The sequence below is a fragment of the Carcharhinus amblyrhynchos genome, chromosome 6 (genome assembly GCF_965287045.1).
Source record: "Carcharhinus amblyrhynchos chromosome 6, sCarAmb.v2.hapA, whole genome shotgun sequence".
Lineage (NCBI taxonomy): Eukaryota > Metazoa > Chordata > Chondrichthyes > Carcharhiniformes > Carcharhinidae > Carcharhinus > Carcharhinus amblyrhynchos.
The window spans coordinates 24,477,496-24,498,089 of record NC_137329.1 but is presented as its reverse complement, the minus strand read 5'-3'; the positions used below and the strand labels follow the sequence as shown (position 1 = coordinate 24,498,089).

Here is a 20,594-nt window from a genome sequence, read left to right as displayed (position 1 = left end):
GTGCTTTACAACCAATTAAATACTATATTTCGAAGTGTAGTCACTCCTGTTGGAATGTGGAAAGCACAACAGCTAATTTGCACACAGCAAACAACAATGTGACAGTGGCAAGGTGTTTTTATGATGTTGACTGAGGGATAAATACTGGCCAAGGCACCAGGGATAACACCCTTGCTCTTTGAAATAGTGTCATGGGATCTTTCACATTCACCTGGGCAGGCATATGGGACCTTGGTTTAATGCCTCACCTGGAAAATGAGAGCATTCCCTCATCACCACACTGGACGTCAACCTTGATTTCTCTTCCAAGCCTTGGATTGAGACTTGAACCAGAATCTTGTGATTCGGGGGAAGAGTGCTGAGCCACAGCTGACGCATGAATGTATTCGCTAACCAACCACTCACGTCATCACAAATTAACTAATCACACACAGGATTACTAACTAACCAACCAAACATTTGATCACCCTCTTATGAACTGCGCGTTTTTCGATAAGATGTTTAACAGACAAAATAATGTATGCGTCTAGATTTCCTTCCAGGACTGCAGAACATTCCAAAACATATGACCATATGAATATGGGGTGTAAGCCATTTATTTGGCCTGCTGCTCAAGCCTAGTCCATCATTCAATAAGGTCATGATTCTGATTCTAACTTCCACCCCACATTCCTGCCTATCCTCAAAAATCTTTCATCGCCTTGCTTATCAATAATCTATCCCTCCTTGCCTTAAAAATATGTAACAGCTTTGCTTCCCATGTCTTTTGAGGAAGCCTCACAGCCCTTTGAGAGAAAAAAAATGCTCTATCTTCAATGGATCCTTACTTTAAAACAGTGACCCCTCGCTCTAGATTCTCCCACTGGAAGAAACATCATCTTTGCATCCACCCTGTCAAGACCCTTCAGGATCTTACATGTTTCAATCAAGTCAGTTTAAGGACATAAGGACTAGGAGCCAGATTAGGCCATCTGGCCTCTCGAGTCTGTTCCAGCATTCGATAAGGTCATGGCTGATGCTTTTGTGGACTCACTCCACTTATTTACCCACTTGCCATAACCCTACTATTCAAAAATTTATCTTTGCCTTAAAAATCTCAACTGCTTCACTGAGCAGGGAATTCTACAGATTCACAACCCTTTGGGTGAAGAAGTCCTTCCTTAACTCAGTCCTAAATCTGCTCCTCCTTATTTTGAGGCTTTCCCCTCTAATTCTCGTTCCAGTGGAAACAACCTTCTTGCTTCTATTTTGTCTATTCTCTTCATAATTTTACATGTTTCTATACGATCCCCCCTCATTAGACTAAATTCCAGTGAGTACAGTCCCAGCCTACTCAGTCTCTCCTCATAAGTTAACCGTCTCAACTCTGGAATCAACCTAGTGAATCTCCCTGCACCCACTCTGTGCCAGCATATCCTTTCTCAAGTAAGGAGACCAAAACTGTACACAGTACCCCAGTTAAGTCAGTTTAAAGAAACACCTTCAATATATGGGAATAGCTTTTCTTTGCTACCTTATCTAAGCAGCCTGTATCTTGTACACCTCTGTCAAATCTCACCTCAATCTCCATTGCTCCAAGCAGAACCCCAGGTCCTCCAATTTTGTAACCAAATTCTCTCATCCCAAGATCTAATCTGGTAAATCTCTTCTATGCGCAATCTGTATGTCCTTCTTGAAGAATTTTCAAGAAACTGTACCAGATACTTACAGTCACATTGCATGGCCACTGTGATGTCAATATTTACTTGAAGTTTACTGAAATAAGAATACAGAGTAGTTTAGAAATTTGTAACATCAGAAGACTTTAATTTCTGCAGAGGGTCTTGTGATTGACTTCATCCTAAGAACCACAGTGCACTGTGTCCCTGGAACTTGTATGTTTAAAGTTTTAAAGTTTACTTATTAGTGTCACAAGTAGGTTTACATTAACACTGCAAAGAAGTTACTGTAAAAATCCCCTAGTTGCCACACTCCAGCGCCTGTTCGGGTGCTTTGAGGGAGAATTTAGCATGACCAATGCACCTAACCAGCACAACTTTTGGATGGTGGGAGGAAACCTGAGCATCCAGAGGAAACGAATGCAGACATGGGGAGAATGTGCAGACTTCGCACAGACAGTGACCCAAGCTAGGAATCAAACCCAGATCCCTGGTGCTGTGAGGCAGCGGTGTAACCACTGTGCCACTGTGCTGTCCCTGGGGTTTCCTACTGAAATACAAATCCACAAGCTTCAGACTTTGTGAGTTAAATCTCTCAGTTTGTTTTATCACCATGTCCCCTTGCTTTCCTTTAACATGGACTTTATTGTGTAGCCAATGTGGAGGATGTGTGCCAATAGTCTAGACACCAACAATACCCATAGTCTAGACCGCCACCTTTTCAAAGGTGCTCACCACCACCTTCTCAAAGGCAATTGCGGATGGGCAATAAATGCTGGCTTAGTCCTCTGAGCCCATCCTGCGATTTAATTTTTAAAAATCTAAAGACACTAAGAACCAAGAAGAGGATGTTGGTACGAATGAATTAATGCCTGTACCATACAACAACAACTTCCCATAGATAGCATTTGTAAACTGAGGTAATCATACCTGGAAATATTTGTATCAACTTGATAGCTGTACTTTATCCAACTGTCTTGGAAATAAAAGAATTCTCCAATTGCTAAAATGGCAATTAATGTGAAGGCAAGTAGTGAAACTGAAAAAAAAGATTTCAAGTTCTTACCATGTCGTATGGATACATTAATGATTCTACATCTTTATAGTGAAGATTAGATTATTTTTATATCCAGTTTCTATTATAATCTCATTGAAGGGCTGTTGAAAACATTATAAACTGGGCACTTTATCATCTTCACGTAAATCCTGTGATAAGCTACAGTCCTGTAATTAGATCATTACTTTGATATGTTGTTGACACAGAGTCTAGTCTGAAGCTAAACCAGACTGTTCACAATAGTGGAATCATCTCTGCCTCAGCTCATCGGATGCTGAAACTCTCATCAATGCCTTTATTATCACTGGAATTAATCACTCCAATACACTCTTGGGCGGTGCCCCACATTCTGCTCTCCGTAAACTCGACATCATCCAAAACTCTCCAGGCCATTTCTTAACTCATGTCAAGTCCTGTTCACCTATCATCCCTGTGCTTGTTGACTTACATTCGCTCCTGGTGAAGCAACATCAAGCCTCCCATCCATTAACTCTGTCTACACTTCCTGCTGCCTCGGCAAAGCTGCCAGCATAATAAGGGCCCCATACGCCCTGGATATTCTCTCTTCCATCTTCTTCCATCAGGAAAAAGAGACATAAGTCTGAGGACAAGTTCCAACTAACTCAAGAACAGTTTCTTCCCTGCCAACATCAGACTTTTGAATGGACTTACCTTGCATTAAGTTAATCTTTCTCTACACCTTGGTGTAACTGAAACACTGCATTCTGCACTGTCTCATTTCCTTCTCAATGAACAGCATGTTCTGTCTGTATAGCGCACAAGAAACAATTCTTTTCACTGTATACTAATACATGTGACAATAAAAATCAAATCAAATCAAATCAAAATCAATTTAAAATTTACACGCTTGCTTTCAAACTATTCTCTGGTTCCCAATTCTCCCCTATCTCTGTAACCTCCTCCAGCTTCACAACCCTATAAGATCTCTGTGTTCCTTAAATTCTGGATGCTCGATCATCCCCAATTTTAATCATTTCATCATTGGTGGCGATGCCTTCAGCTGCCTGGGCCCTAAGCTCTGGAACCTTCCTGCCTCTCTACCTCTCACTTCCCCTTTAAGACACTCCTTAAAACCCACTTCTTTGGCCAAGGTGTGTGTGGCCATCTGTCCGAATATCCCTTTATGTAGCCCAGTGTGATGACACTGTGCCTTTAAGAAATGTACTTTAATCGTGTTTCTCTGCTGGTTTTTCAATAGGTCCTAGCATTGTATCGGCACCATGATGTCTGTAATTAATGTCCTCTGATTGTAACTGGAGCAGTATAATGGACATCATGCTGATTTTAATCTGGTCTAATGCAGTGTTCTGAGGTATTATGGTCCTTTGGGAATTGCTGAGTGGAGCTTGATTTGAGATTGATTGACAATTTATACCGTGTGGCTAAGGATAGCTATTTTTCAGAGAAAAGTCCAGTTTTAGTTTCATTTTCTCAGTTTCAGCCAGGACTTGGTGGGAGAAGGCAGTGTGTTTCTATCGTTCTCTCTCTCTCCAAAGGCTTTTTGTAGAGTTCTGGGTCTGGGAAACCTCAGAGATTTAATCCAACATTCAAAGGATCAATTCACAGCAGATTTACAAAACTGAAAATCTAGCATCAAGAGAGCATACTTGCTTTCTTTTATGCTAAATCTAAAGGGATTGTATGTTTGTGGGATGGTGTTTGATTTGGAACCACATAGATATATAACTGTTAGGAGTATACTGTATCATGTTTGAATTTTGTAAGTGGTAAAAAAATACTAATTCCTTTTATTATATTTTAACTGTGATCTTGAATAAACTTTGTTTGATTAAAGATTCCTAGTCAGTCACTTAAATCATACCTGGACCGAAACAGCTTATGCCCACCCAAAATCAAATCATAGAACTTGCAGTCTAGGCTAACTTCATAAAACGCCTTGGAGAAAAACGACGGTCAGACCCTCCGTTATGTCTTCTCTGACTTCTTTTAACAGCCTGGGATACAATTCATCCAGCCCAGGTGAGTTATCCATTTTCAAGGATGCTACTCCCTTTAATATTCCATCTCTCCCTATGTTAGAATTGAAGCAGTATTTCACACTCCTCCTTCTTAACTACAGTGTCAGCATTATCCCCCTCTTTTGTGAAGACAGGCACAAAATATTCATTAGAATCATACCCACATCCTCTGCATCCACACAACATTACCTTTTTGGTATTTTATGGGCCCTGCTCTTCTCTTAATTATCTTCTTATCCTTAATGCATTGATAGAGAATTTTTGCATTCTTCTTGATTTTGCTTTCCAATATTCTTTCATGGGCAACATGGTGGCATAGTGGCTAGTGCCGTTGCCTCACAGCATCAGGGACCCGGGTTCAGTTGCTACCTTGGGTGACTGTCTATGTGGAGTTTCTCCAGTTTCCTCCCACAGTTCAGAGATGTACAAGTTAGGTTGATTGGCCATGGTAAATTGCTCCTTAGTATCGGGGGGACTAGTGAGGTAAATACGTGGGGTTATGGGGATAGGGCCTCAGTGGGATTATTGCCAGTGTGGGCTCGATGAGCCAAATGGCGTCCTTCTGCACTGTGGGGATTCTACGTCCTCTTTTCATTTTCCTAATTTCCTTTTTGATTTCAACCTTCCATACTGTATTTAGGATCCCTGCAGTATCCTATCAATGTAGCCTTCTTCAAAGCTGTTAGGATCAGGATCAATATCAGTCAGAACACCAGGGAGAACATCTCTGTCCTGCTTCAAAATAGTGTCAAGTGGATTCTTTACATCCCATCAAGTAGAGCAGACGAGACCACCTCTGACGGCACAGCCCCATTCTGTCCTGCATCAGAATTGTCACTCTGGATTTTGTGCTCAAGTATCTAGAGTGGGGCTTGAGCAACAACCACAGAATCTTACGATGCAGAAGGAGACCATTCAGCCCACCGACCACAATCCCACATATCCCCATAACCCCATGCATTTACCCTAGCTAGATCCCCTAATACTAAGGGGCAATTTAGCATGGACAATCCACCTAACCCGCACATCTTTGGACTGTGGGAGGAAACCGGAGCACCCGGAGGAAACCCATGCAGACATGAGGAGAATGTGAAAGCTCCACGCAGGCAGTGAGCCAAGCTGGCATTCGAACCTGGGTCCCTGGCGTTATGAGACAGCAGTGCTAACCACTATGTTCACTGTGCTGCTCATCTTTGTCAGAGGTGAGTGTGCTGAGACAACTATATATGGGCACCTTTATAAACTTGCTATTGATTTTTTTTAAAACATTGTGACAAAACAGCTCTTTGCTAACCATGTGCTGCTGATGGGGAATGTTGTGGAGGGACTCTGCTGAACAAAATATTGCATAGCCTGCAGTTTGGCTCTTTCAGCTAATTGCTTCCCACTCTAAGGACTCAAGTCAGCAGTGCAGTTTACCTGAGACTTTTACATTCACAAGTTGTTGGCAAACTCAGTTCCAGAGACATTTAATATAATTGCACTGGCAATGTTTAATCTCTGAAGGTACTGATGACTGAATGCATATGACTATAACCAACTGAGGTGTCATTACTGACTGTCGGAGAGTGAGGTGCCAAGAGTAAACTGCTATTTCCTTCATTATAGCACTGGCTATATTTAAAGATTACGGGGCGATTTTCTGATCTCACCGGGCCTGGCACAGATTGCGCTGATCCTGGAAAATACCACGTGCATCTAAAAATTGGTTCCGTGCCCAGTGCCAAACAATTTGCAATCGCCCTGTTCCCTTTCTACAAATCGGACCGTGCCCACAAGGGATGTGAAGCCGATAGAACGAGCTTGACTGGATTCCAATCCCATCAGTGAGTTTGTCACACGATCGTTCCCCTACTTCCGGAATGTTCCCACCTCTCCAATGGGACATCACACGAGCGTGAACCGGTACCGGTTTCTACTAGCAGAGACTTGGGGTGTGTGATGGTTACACCAAGGGGCTTGGAGACTATTGAAATCCCTGGGTGTTTGGGGGTTTGGCTGGGCAGTACCCATTGGGCAGTGCCCACTGGACAACCTGGCAGTGCAAGTTGGGCACTACCAGTGAGCCAGGGGCAGTGCCAAGTGGGACGGGTCTGAATTGGGGTTTTAACAGGGGGTTATGCAGGTGGGAGGCTAAGAGATGGGGGGGAGGGGTGCGGTCTATGCAGAGATGATCATATAAGGGGGGCATGCAGGGGTGGATCATGAAAGGTGTCATGATGAGAGGTATGTTGGGATCCTGATGATGAGGCATGTCGGCGGTCATGATGGACGGGGCCTGTTGGGTGTCATGCAGGGGGACCCATCCAGAAGGCCCCAATGCCACCAACCCATGTTGGGGAGGGGATGGGGGATTTCCTGATGTCTATGAGAGGAGGTCGGACATTTCCAGTACACTGGCCGCTTGCAAACGGGCACTGGAACATTGCAGTCAGGCTCACCGGCGTGCTTAAACACTGTGCCCCTCACTACTGGCATGCAACTCACCACTCTTCAAAAAGAGACTGAGTGTGGGACAATTCCGGTGAGGAAGGTACCTGACTGACCAAGTGCTCTGGTATCCTCACTGTTCGAGCACTTCATTTCTTTTAGGGAAAATTCCACCTTATCTAGCAATGTGCATACATATCTGTCCATCTACCCAACTTTCTTTCTTTCTGTCTTTAACTTCCCTCTCCATTTAAAATCTTGTGATGCCTTTGATGAAAAAAGAATGAATGATTCGCATTAAGTGCCATTCATGACTCTAGGAGACCCCAAATCCCTTTATAACCGATGAAGCACTTTCGATGTGTAATCATCAAGGAAATGCTAAGTATTTTGAATTGTAAAGTTGCCCGGTAAAGTGACAGGTCACCTGTGCCTCCGCTGATGGAGGTCTGGACGCACGCGTCAGGAACTTTCGGGAAGGCATCCAACTCTTTGATGATGCTGGGGGACACTTTCCTGATGAACCTTCTCCTCATCTCCTCTGAAGTCGTCCACTGAAGTCTCCTGTCGCCTCCTTGCTGCTTGGCCCTGTCTCTAAATCCCAGATACCGCCTTGTTTCAGGGAGCTGCACCCAGCACTCAGGACGCCCAAGTAGAAAAGCCGCAAACTTTCACTTCACTGGCTAACCTCCCCCTGTTAAAGGCTGCAGAGTAAATTTTAAGGCCACTTCGTTTCCACATCCGGGAGAGTAGGATCTGATAATTTAGAGTGATGAAATACGGTGACAACTTATCATGAGCATGGAGACAAATAAAGAAATTGAACTGGAGAGGACAGAAGTTCGACAAGAGAGTAGGGGGACACACAGTTCCCATTGTGCTATCATTGATTGCCATCGAAATAAAAGTAAGACAAAAATCAATTTTTATTAACTGTGTTCTTATTAAAGAAAACAGAACACGGGGAGCCTCAGGGAGATTGTAAAAGGGAATGTGGCTGAAATGAATTCCTGAAGTTACAGAGTTTCAGCGCTGCACATTTGCCAAGGGCGTGACAAAGTAACCTTTGTATTTTTCCAGCATACTATAAAGAATCTTTATCTGTGAAACACAGTGTGTGAAAAGTGTGAGCGGGTTAAGGTTTGGCAATTTGGTACAAGAACAAATATGGGTTTAAGGTGCAGCCAGCTGCATTGGACCAATTTTCCTGCAGGAGGGAGGAGAGCTGAGGTTCCGTGTGGAGTGTAGGCCCACTCTGCTTTGCTCTGGAGTCAGGTAAGGGTCTAGCTCACTCAGACATTTAACACAATCTCAACCATAATGGTTTGCATTCATGTGACACCTTTAAAAAAAGTGAAATGTCGCAAGATGCCTCATAGGTCAGAGTCATTGAGGTGCAATTTATCAGATCAAATTTGACAGTGAGCCACATAAAGAATGCTAATACTGGTGACCAAAAGCTTTGTCAAAGAAGGTAAATTTTACAGAGTGGAGAGAGACAGTGAGGCAAAGCTTTAGGGAGGAAATCCCTGATTTAGCGCCTAAACAGTTAAAGGCATGGCAACCCATGGTGGAGTGAAGAGGGTGCAAAGGAGGCCAGGATTGGGACAACGCAAATATTTTGGAGGGTAATAGGGTTGGAGGAAGTTATAGGGTGAGGCCATGGAAGGGTTTGAACATGAAGCTGCCAACTTTAAAATTCAGGGATGTAGCTGTCACATTGAAGCAAATGGCATCAGGAGCATGTTGGCATACTGGGGTTACTCTCTTCCAGATTCCCAGACACTCTAAGAGAATATTATAGAGGGACCCTACTGAACAAAATGTTGCATAGTTTGCAATATAGCTGCTTCAGCCAATTGCTTCCCATTCTAAGAGTTTCTAGTTTTAAGTCAGCAGTACAGTTTAACCGAGACTTTTACATTCGCAAGTTGTTGGCAAACCCAATCCCAGAGATAGCCCTTCTGATGCTGCACAATCTCACTCTGCTTCCAGGCAGCACGGTAGCACAGTGGTTAGTACTGCTGCTTCACAGCTCTAGGGTCCTGGGTTTGATTCCTGGTCGGGTCACTGCCTGTGTGGAGTTTGCACATTCTCCTCATGTCTGCGTGGGTTTCCTCCTACAGTCCAAAGATGTGCGGATTAGGTTGATTGGCCATGCTAAGAAATTACCCCTTATTGTCCAGGGATGCATAGGTTAGAGGGATTAGTGGGTATAATATGTAGGAATACAGGGGTAGGGTCTGGGTGGGATTGTGTCCGGTGCAGACTCGATGGGCCAAAGGGTCTCTTTCTGCACTGTAGTATTCTATGAATTTATGCCGGATGTGTTGTTACTTCAGCAGGTTTTCAAAGCCCTTTCGTATGCTCATTCGGGAATGTAAAGGTAATTCCCAGCTTCTTTTCCCTGTTACAAACCATCTTCCTAAACCTTTCTCTCCTTCACCTTCACCAATAAGTGCAAGGAGCTGATGAGTTTCATTTCATTCTGGTCAGCTGCCTCTGCTGTGGTCCTCCCTTCCTCTAGTCCCCACTGAGAAAGCTTCCTATAATGCTTACCCCGCACTACCTCTGAACACACATCTTTCTCTAGCTTTTTTCCTACACCCTTCAGGGCTATCATGAGGCCCACCTCTTGTTCCCTCGATTCCATTCCCACTAATCCCCCAACTTCCTGTCTGAGTTGCGTTGAGTTTATTTATTAGCATCACAAGTAGGCTTATATTAACACTGCAATGAAGTTACTCTGAAAATCCCACAATCGCCACACTCCGGCGCCTGTTCGGGCACACTGAGGGAGTGTTTAGCATGGCCAATGCAACTAATCAGAACGTCTTTTGGACTGTGGGAGGAAACTGAGCGCCTGGAAAAAACCCACACAGACATGGGGAGAATGTGTAGACTCCAAACAGACAGTGACCCAAGCAGGAATTGATCCCAGGTCCCTAGTGCTGTGAGGCAGCTGTGTGTCACCATGCTGCCCCCACGTTGCCTCATATTTTAAATGGTTCTCTTTCTTGTCACTCTTCCCTTCGAATCTGCCATTGTCATACCTCTCCTCACAGAAATGGAAACTTGACCCCATTGTCCAAGTGACTACACTTCATTTACCAAACTCCCTTTCTTCTGCAAAGTCCTCCAACATGTTGTCACCTACTAAATCTCTCCTCTGAACTTCACATTTGAATCCCTCCAATCAGCTTTCTTCCACACTACTGAAGTGGTCCTTACCGAAGTAACAAAATTACACCCTGTGGGATTATGACAAAGGTAAACTTTCCCTCCTTGGCAAAGTACTGCAAAAAACGCCAATTAAAAAATTCAAGACTCATGAAATCGGCAGAATGAAATTTTATTTCAGAACAAAATCATGTCCAGTGGTTGTTATTCAGACTGGACGATGGGAGACAGTGGATTTCTATGAGGGTCAATGTTCCTACCACAGCTTTTATAATCACAGAATCCCTACAGTGCAGAAGGAGGCCATTTGACACATCAAATCTGCACTGATTCTCTAGACACAGTACCTTATCCAGGCCGTCTCCCTCACCCTATCCCCACACACAGTTACCAAGCCAATCCATCTAATCTACACATATTTGGCTACTAATGGACAATTTAACATTGCCAATTGACCTAACTTCCAGATCTTTGGTTGGTGGGAGGAAACCGTAGCACCCAGAGGAAACCCATGAAAACACGAGGAGATCTTGCAAACTCCACACAGTCACCCAAGGCCTGAATTGAACCTGGGTCCCTGGTCCTATGAGACAGCAATGCTAACAACTGTGCCACCATGCAACCAATGACTTAAATATTGGTAAACAAAGAAAAATATCAAAATTTGATAATGATACCAAATTTGGAGGTGCAGGTGACAGTGAAGACAAGACCAATCGACTGCAAAAGACATAGATAAACATGGGTGGGCAGGACAAGTGGCAGAGAGGCATGAGTTGATGCATTTTGGTAGAAGGAATAAGGAAAGGCAATGGGGAGGCAGTGGCTTAGTGATATCACTGCTGCAATAATAATCCAGACATGCAAGATAATATTCTAGGGAGAGGTTCGAATCCTACCATGGCAGATGATGAAATCTGAATTAAATAAAAATCTGTTGATATGAGCATAATAGTGACTATAAAACCATTGTCAATTGTCGTAAAAACCCATCTGGGTTCACTAACGTCCTTTAGGGAAGGAAATGTGCTGTCCTTACCTGGTCTGGCCTACATGTGACTCCAGACCCTCAGCAATGTAGTCAACTCTAAAATGCCTTGGGGATGGGCAATAAGTGCTGGCCCAGTCAGAGATGCCCGAATCCCATGAACAAAAGACAAATGTTCTAAAGGGACAAAAGAAAATGGGGGTTCATGTGTGCAAAGATCTTAGGAAGTGGCAAGTTAGGCTGAACGTGTATAAAGGTCTGGTTAGGCCATGAGGGAGTATTACGTCTCATTCAAATCTTTAGGAAAATGTGAGTATCCTCTAGAGGGTGCAGAGAAGATTTACCAGACTGATACCTGTGATAAGGAATTTTAGACCAGGTTAGGTTGGAGAAGGTGGGGCTGTTCTCCTTGCAAAGAAAATTGAGGAGAGATTTAAGAGATGTGTTCAAGATAGTGAGAGGTTTGGATACAGTAGACTTAAAAACAACACTGTTCCTAGTGGCTGATATCACAAGGACAGATTTAAGGTTTTGTGCAAGCAATGGAGGGAAGTAGTGAGGAAGAAGATTTAATTACGGTGAGTGGTTATAACCTAGAACTTGTTGCCTATGAGGCTGGAGGAAGCAGAGACCTTCGATAATTTCAGAAGGAAATTGGATTGGCATTTGAAGGAAAAAAAGTTAGAGCTATCAGGATGGAGTGGGAGAACGGGATAGAGCAGATTGGTCTACAAAGAGTTGATGGGCTTGATGGGCTGAATGGTCTCACTCTGCGCTGAAATGACTCGATGGGAGAGATTTTCTGCCTGCTGCAGTGTGTATTGTGGTGGCGGAGGCAGCCCACCACTGGCCGGTGAAAGGATCTTCCAGTCCCGCCGCTGTCAACTGGATTTCCCATTGTGTGCACCCTTGGCTGCCGGGGAACACCTGGTGGGGGCTCACCACTGGTGGGAAAATCTCGCCCTATGACTTTGTAACTTTGAGGAGTGGCTTGGCATATCTTGGTTCAATTGTTAATCTTTAACTGCCCTTGTTATCCAACGTGCAACTCCCCAGGACATCTAACACAGATATTACTGAATTTCACAATCAAAAACATCGCAGGAACATAAAACGGCCTGACTGCTCTGAACTGGTGCACCTGTGAAAGCCAGTTCAGATCGAGCGTAGCAATGACTTACCATCGTGAAGCTTGATTTCCAAACATGAAGCTGTCCCCGTGGAAACGGGTTGGGTGCCAGACCTGTCAGTGTGACCCCTGAAAACAAGATTATATTTGGGAGGATGACTCAGAGGCTCGCTCTAGCCAACAGAACAGTGCTTCCAGATCCAAGAATACCGAGATCTCAGTCAGCTCTGTAAAGTATTCCCTTTCTGCCTTGTCACTAAAAGAAAGAAAGCTTTATATTTCATCACCTCAGGGCATCTGAAAGTACTTTACTGCCAATGAAGTCAATTTTAAAGTGCACTTGCTATTGTAATGTTGGAAATGTGGCAACCAATTTGCACATGGCAAGCTCCAACAAAAAGCAGTCTGATAAATGATCAAATAATTTGTTTTTTAATGATATTGGTGGAAGGATAAACATTGGCTGGATCATAAGAATATAAGAACTAGGAATGGCCCCGGAATTCTTCCTGTGAGCATTTATACCCACCTGAGTGGGTAGGTAGGGCTAGGTCTCATCTGAAAGACAGCACCTCTGACAGTGCAGTACTCCCTCCTCTGCTATCACTGTAGTGTAGTCATACACGATAGGTGTTGAAAACAAATAAAACTCACTGACTCAGAGAGGAAGGAGACTTCCTGGATCTGCAGGCAGCCAAAGAGTTAAAATGCAAAGACTCTGTTTTCCCACTGCAGATACTGAGATGCAGTATCAGATTTTAATATCTGATAAGCCTGAGGGTCATGATAATAATATTCATCATCCAGAGAGGGAGAGCAAAACTCTTTGTTAGGGCTGGAGCAGGAATCTCTAGGCACTTTTTGGTTCAGAGCTAGATTGAATTCCAGGAGCATAAAGGCGTGATAGAGGGGATATAATTCATACAAACAGTCACACATTTCCCCATTTCACATTCCTCTTGTATCAAATGCCATAATAGATCTATATGGAACAATTGAACATTGTGCACTCACTCTCACTGACGTGACTCCTTCCATTACAGCTTCACAGTACTGTTAATGCCTTCAACAACAGCTTGCATTCTTATATCACCATTACTGTGATTCACTGAGGCAATTATCAAACACAGTTTATCATTGAGTGAAATAAGGAAACATTAGGGCAGATTTAGTTTAAAAGTTAATTTATTAGTGTCACTAGCAGGCTTACATTAACACTGTAATGAAGTTACTGTGAAAATCCCACGCATTAGAGCCTGTTCGGGTGCACCGAGGGGGAATTTAGCACGGCCAATGCACCTAACCAGCATGTCTTTCAGTCTGTGGGAGGAAACTGGGGCAGCAGGAGGAAACCCACACAGGCACAGGGCGAAGGTGCAGACTCCACACGGACAGTTACCCAAGCTGGGAATTGAACCCAGGTCCCTGATACTTTGAGGCACCAGTGCTAACCATTGTGCCACCATGCCACATGGCCAAAAGGTTAGTTAAAGAGGTAGGTGTTAAAGAGTATCTCAAATAAGAGAAGTGGAATAGACAGACAGAGGTTTAAGGGGGGAAATTCAAAATAGAGTATTCCAACAGATGAAAGCAATATCAACTGGAGCTATAGAGCAGGGTTTTACAGCCCCGCTCAGGCGAGACTGGAAATTCCCGCCTGAGGTCAACGGAAATTTCTGTTATCGGCCTCTCAAATGCGCCGATTTTGTGGTGGGCGAGGTGATAGAGTTCTGGCCATAGAGTCATACAGTGCAGAAAACACCCTTCAGCCCATTGAGTCTGTACTGACAATATCTACCACAAGTGCTCCCATTTTCCAGCACTTGTTCCATATCTCTGAATATTATGATATTTCAAGTGCTCAGACCAAATATTTTTTAATGGGTGTAAAGCTTCCAGCCTCCACTACTTTCCCAAGCAGTGCATTCTAGATTCTCACTACCCTCTGAGTGAAAACATATTTTTTCCAGATACCCTCTGAATCTCTTGCCCCTTACCCTAAAACTATTCCCCCTTGTCATCGATCCCTTATCCAAGGGGAACAGCTGCTCCCTACTTTGTCCATACCCTTCATAATCTTATACACCTTAATCATATCCCCCCTCCGTCTTCTCTGCTCTAAAGAAAACAATCCAATCTTTCCTTATAGATCAAATACTCCATCCCAGGCAACATTCTGGTGAATCTCCACTCTGTTATTACATCCTTCCTAATTTGAGGTGACCAGAACTGCACACAGTTTTCCAGCTGTGACCTAACCAACTCTATGTACAACTCCAATATTACTTCCTTGTTCTTATACTGTATACCAAGACAGATGAAAGCAAGTGATCAGATTTGGAGAATCGCAGATAATCCAAAGGACTGTAGAGTTTGTGGAGGATATAACTAACAAGTCTCACAATATCAGGTTAAAGTCCAACAGGTTTATCTGGCAGCACAAGCTTTCGGAGCGCTGCTCTTTCATCAAGTGAGTGAGGAGTTGTGTTCACAAACAGGGCATTATATAGACACAAACTCAATTTACAAGATCGTAGTTAGAATGTGAGTCTTTACAAGTAATCAAGTCTTAAAGGTACAGAGAACATGAGTGGAGAGAGGGTTAAGCACAAGTTAAAGAGATGTGTAATGCCTCCAGCCAGGACAGTTAGTGAGATTTTGCAAGGCTAGGTAAGTCATGGGGGTTACAGATAGTGTGACATGAACCCAAGTTGAGGCCGTCCTCGTGTGCAGAACTTGGCTATCAGCTTCTGCTCAGCGATTCTGCGTTGTCGTGTGTTGTGAAGACTGCCTTGGAGAAGATCAGAGGCTGAAAGTCCATGACTGCTGAAGTGCTCGCCGACTGGAAGGGAACACTCCTGCCTGGTCATTGTCAAGAGGTGTTCATTCATCCATTATCGTAGTGCTTGCATCATCTTCTCAATGTACCATGCCTCGGGATATAAGGACAGGGATAAATCATGGAATGTTGGTTTAAGCTTAAGGATGTTGTTTTTAAATTCAAAGCATTGGGTGGACAGAGAGACGATATAGATTAGCAATCGCTGGAATCATGGGCAACGGGGACCAGGTGAGAGATAGGATTTAGGTGGCAGACCTTTGGAAGTGCTGAAGGTTATAGAGGATGCAAGCAGGCTGGGGAGGGATGGGGGCCATTGGGATAGTCAGGTTTGTGGGGGTAACAAAGGCTTGGATGAGCGTTTTAGCAGTAGATGAGCTATAACGGGAACAAAGGGAGGCACAGTGGCCCAATGGTTAGCACTGCTGCCTTACAGTGTCAGGGGCCCGCGTTCAACTCCTGGATTGGGTCACTGTGTGGAGTCTGCACGCTCTCTCCATGTCTGCATGGATTTCCTCCGGGCGCTCCGGTTTCCTCCCATAGTCCAAAGATGTGCGGGTTAGATGGATTGGCCATGCTAAATTCTCCGTCAGTGTACTTGAAGATGTGCCAGATTGTGATGTTTAGGGCAATTTCATAGTAACTTCATTGCAGTGTTAATGTAAGCCCTATCTGTGACAAATAAATAAATTTAAAAAAAACTTTAGTGAGAAGGAGAGAGTTGGTGAAAAATCAACTTACAAAGACTAATATTTTCTTTTTAACATTTAAAATACTGCCTGGATTAACAGTGTAAGATACCATGCAAATCTGACTGAAAAGATTTAAACAGGTGCTGGAATTCTCTGGATGTTCACACTCTGCCACCACCTCTTGTCAGTGAGAACGGAGAACCTGACGCTCAGCCAAATGTCCTGATTTGATTTTTGATTTCTTTTTGATTTATTATTGTCACACATATTAACATACAGTGAAAAGTATTGTTCCTTGCATGCTATACAGACAAGACACACCGTTCATAGAGAAGGAAGCGAGAGAGTGCAGAATGTAGCGTTATAGTCATAGCTAGGGTGTAGAGAAAGATCAAATTCATGTGAGGTAGGTCCATTCAAAAGTCTGACAGCAGCAAGGAAGAAGCTGCTCTTGAGTCGATTGGAACATGCCCTCAGACTTTTGTATCTTTTTCCCGAAGATAGAAGGTGGAAAAGAGAATGTCCAGGGTGTGTGGGGTCCTTAATTATGCTGGCTGCTTTGCTGAGGCAGCGGGAAGTGTAGACTGAGTCAATGGATGGGAGGTCCATTCACGACAGCGAGATGGGAGAATCCCGGTTGTGAGTGTGGTTGGAGAATCCAGCTCTGGAAGCTGCAGGAGATTTGGGTTTTGGCAATCTCATCACTTAGGGGAGGTGTGGCCTAGTGGTATTATTGCTAGACTATTAATCCAGAAACTCAGCTAAAGTTCTGGGGACCTGGGCTGAAATTCTGCCATGGTAGCTGGTGGAATTTGAATTCAATGAAAAAAATCTGGAATTAAGATCTACTTTCGACCATAAAACCACTGTCAATTGTCGGAAAAACCCATCTGGTTCACTAAGCCCCTTTAGGGAAGGAAATCTGCCGTCCTTACCTGGTTTGGCATACATGTGACTTCAGAGCCGCAGCAATGTAATAACATAAGAACATAAGAAATAAGAGCAGGAGTAGGCCATCTAGCCCTTCGAGCCTGCCCCGCCATTCAACAAGATCATGGCTGATCTGAAGTGGATCAGTCCCACTTTCCCACTTTCTCCCCATAACCCTTTATTCCCTGGTCTATCAGAAACCTATCTACCCGTGACTTAAATATATTCAGCGAGGTAGCCTCCACCACTTCAATGGGCAGAGAATTCCAGAGACTCACCACCCTTTGAGTGAAGAAGTTCCTCCTCAATTCTGATCTAAAACGCCCCCCCACCTTATTTTGAGGCTATGCCTTCTAGTTCTGCTATCCTTTCTAAGCGGGAAGAATCTCTCTGCTCTCTAACGTGGTTGACTCTCAACTGATCCTGAGGGATGGGCTATAAATGCTGACCAGCCAGCAACCCATGTCCCACAAATGAATAAAAAAAATTATGTTTGAGGATTTGTTACGTCTCCAGAAATTGGGCAAACAGGTAGGGAGGTCATGGAAGCTTTACAGATTAAAGAGGAGGAGATGCTGGCTGTCTTGAGGCAAATCAGAGTGGATAAATCCCCAGAGCCGGACAAGGTATTCCCACGGACCTTGAGGGAGGCTAGTGTTGAACTTGCAGGGGCCCTGGCAGACATATTTAAAATGTCAATATTCACAGGGGAGGTGCCAGATGATTGGAGGGTGGCTCATGTTGTTCCGTTGTTTAAAAAAGGTTCCAAAAGAAATCCGGGAAATTACAGGCCAATAAGTTTGACGTCGGTGGTTGGCAAGTTATTGGAAGGTGTGATAAGGGGTAGGATCTACAAATATTTGGATAGAAAGGGACTTATTATGGAGAGTCAACGTGGCTTTGTGTGTGGTAGGTCATGTTTGACCAATCTATTAGAGTTTTTCGAGGAGGTCACCAGGAAAGTGGATGAAGGGAAGGTGGTGGATGTTGTCTAGCTGGATTTCAGCAAGGCCTTTGACAAGGTCCCTCATGGGAGGTTAGTTAGGAAGGTTCAGTTGCTAGGTATAGATGGGAAGGTTGTAAATTGAATTACACACTGGCTCAATGGAAGAAGCCAGGGAGTGGTTGTGGAGGATTGCTTCTCTGAGTGGAGGCCTGTGACTAGTGGAGTGCTGCAGGGATCGGTGTTGGGTCCATTGTTATTTGTCATCTCTATCAATGATCTGGATGATAATGTGGTAAATTGGATCAGGAAATTTGCTGATGATACAAAGATTGGAGGTATAGTGGACAGTGAGGAAGGTTTTCAAAGCTTGCAGAGGGACTTGGTCCAACTAGAAAAATGGGCTGAAAAATGGCAAATGGAATTTAACGTAGACAAGTGTGAGGTATTGCACTTTGGAAGGACAAACCAAAGTAGAACGTACAGGCTAAATGGTAGGACTCTGAAGAGTGCAGTTGAACAGAGGGATCTCGGAATGCAGGTACAGAATTCCCTAAAAGTGACATCATAGGTGGATAGGGTCGTAAACAGTGCTTTTGGTACGTTGGCCTTTATAAGTCAGAGTATCGAGTATAAAAGTTGCAGTGTTATGGTAAGGTTATATAAGGCATTGGTGAGGCCGAATTTAAAGTATTGTGTACAGTTTTGGTCACTTAGTTACAGGAAGGGTGTAAATAAGGTTGAAAGAGTGCAGACAAGGTTCACAAGGATGTTGCTGGGACTTGAGAAGCTGAGTTACAGAGAGAGATTGAATAGGTTAGGACTTTATTCCCTGGAGCGTAGAAGAATGAGGGGAGATTTGATAGAAGTGTATAAGATTTTGATGGGTATAGATAGAGTGAATGCAAGCAGGCTTTTTCCACTGAGGCTAGGGGAGAAAAAAACTAGAGGGCATGGGTTAAGGGTGAAAGGAGAAAAGTTTAAAGGGAATATTAGGGGGGGACTCTTCACACAGAGAGTGGTGGGAGTATGGAATGAGTTGCCGGATAAAGTGGTAAATGCAGGGTCGCTTTTAACATTTAAGAAAAGCTTGGACGGGTTCATGGATGAGAGGGGTGTGGAGGGATATGGTCCAAGTGCAGGTCAGTGGGACTAGGCAAAAAATGGTTCGGCACAGACAAGAAGGGCCAAAAGGCTTGTTTCTGAGCTGTAATTTTCTATGGTTCTATTTTGAAGTAAAAGGGAAGTGGGAGACAGGATGATACATTGCATCTTGAGATTTGCATCTGTCGAGTCTGAGATTTCTAAGAAAATGATTACGAAAAGGATTGAAGCAGTGCTGAGGAAAAGGAACTGTTTATAGTGTCAGTTGGTCCTGTAGTGTGTAACACAATAACTGTCTCTACAGTCACAGGGCAACTGTGAAATGTCTGTATACAAGAATGGTTTTTATTGAGGTTTGGAAATGGGTAAAGATGGGTGAGTTGCAAAGGAACAAAAGTTTTATTGTCTGCATGAAGTAAACAGCTCAAACTTGAGCCAGTGACTATTGCAGCTTGGATAAAAGAATTTCACAATTTCCCGACGCAAAGCTATTAAATATTTTATGCAAGGATTAAAACAAGAGTTCACAAAAGGCATGACAGGGTGTGAGTGCATAGAACAGCCTTTCCCTGAAAGACTGGTCATAGCAGGGGACGGATCTAACAAGCCTCCACCAACAGGTGAATCACCGCAATAGCATCTCAAAAATCTTCTATTATTTCACTAGCTTCCCATTCTGCTCATCACCTTTCTCAGACTGTTTTGATGTTTTGAGTCGAGATGCCGTGCTAACAAATTTTAAAGTAATTCATCGTAACGTATCATCTCTCAGACGTCCTTCTTACATCTGGCAATGCAGCGATTTGAACATTTTCAACCACAGTTTCAAATCCCTCCCCCACCCCGTAATTTCCTCCAGCGCCATAACCCTCTGAAATCCCTGCATTCCTCCGAATCTGATCCTCCACAATGCATTCTCGATTTCCATTTCTCCACCATTAGTGGCTGAACTCTGATCTCTGGAACTCCCTCCCCTGTTTTCGTCACAATGTTCCTTTTTGACCAGGCTTTTGGTCAAATACCTTAATATGTCCTTTTTTGGCTCAGTGTCAGATCTGGATTGATAATGTAGCTGTGAAGCAACTTGCAAACTTTTACTGCGTCAAAGGTGCTATATAAATGCAATTTGGCGCTGTGTTAAATCAAGCAGGGAAATCACAGCGCAGTGTATCTATCTATTCATGAGAACATTTTCCTCTCAATCCTGCAGGTAATCTTTTCTTTCCTTTCACCTACGAATACACTGCAAACAAATCCATTTCAGATGCAATGTCTTCATTATTTGTTTATTCACTCATGGAATATGGATGTCGTTGGCTTGTCAGCATTTATTGCCCATTCCTAGTCATCCTTGGACTGAGTGGCTCACTTCAGAGGGCAGCTGAGAGTCAACCACATTGCTGGAGTCACATGTAGGCCAGAGCAGGTATGGACAGCAGATTTTCTTCCCTAAGGTATATTTGTGAACCAGATGGGTTCTTTTTCAGAAGTCGCCAATGGTTTTATGGTCATCAGTAGATTCTTAATTCCAGGTATTTGTGATTGAATTCAAATTCCACCATCTGCCGTGGCGGGATTCGAATCCGGGTCCCCAGAACGTTCGCTGAATTTCTGGATTAACAGTCTAGCGATAAGACCACTGGG

At 43.7% G+C, this 20,594-nt stretch overlaps 2 protein-coding genes across 2 annotated transcripts in view; one reads left to right on the top strand and one right to left on the bottom strand.

Annotated features, from left to right (window-relative positions):
• LOC145343753 (endoplasmic reticulum-Golgi intermediate compartment protein 2-like) overlaps positions 1-12,598 on the bottom strand; it is a 49,946-nt gene extending 37,348 nt beyond the window's left edge. Inside the window, exons 1-3 of the mRNA XM_080190041.1 lie at positions 12,495-12,598; positions 2,589-2,697; positions 1,709-1,755 (exon numbers count right to left, since the gene is read on the bottom strand). Of these exons, the coding sequence (XP_080046167.1) occupies positions 1,709-1,721 (13 nt within the window). The 5' untranslated portion in view covers positions 1,722-1,755; positions 2,589-2,697; positions 12,495-12,598. The remainder of the gene's footprint in view (positions 1-1,708; positions 1,756-2,588; positions 2,698-12,494) is intronic.
• Positions 8,271-20,594, top strand: part of LOC145343750 (ovochymase-2) — a 95,683-nt gene continuing 83,359 nt past the window's right edge. The window contains exon 1 of the mRNA XM_080190036.1: positions 8,271-8,420. The gene's annotated coding sequence lies outside the window, so the exon portion shown is untranslated. The remainder of the gene's footprint in view (positions 8,421-20,594) is intronic.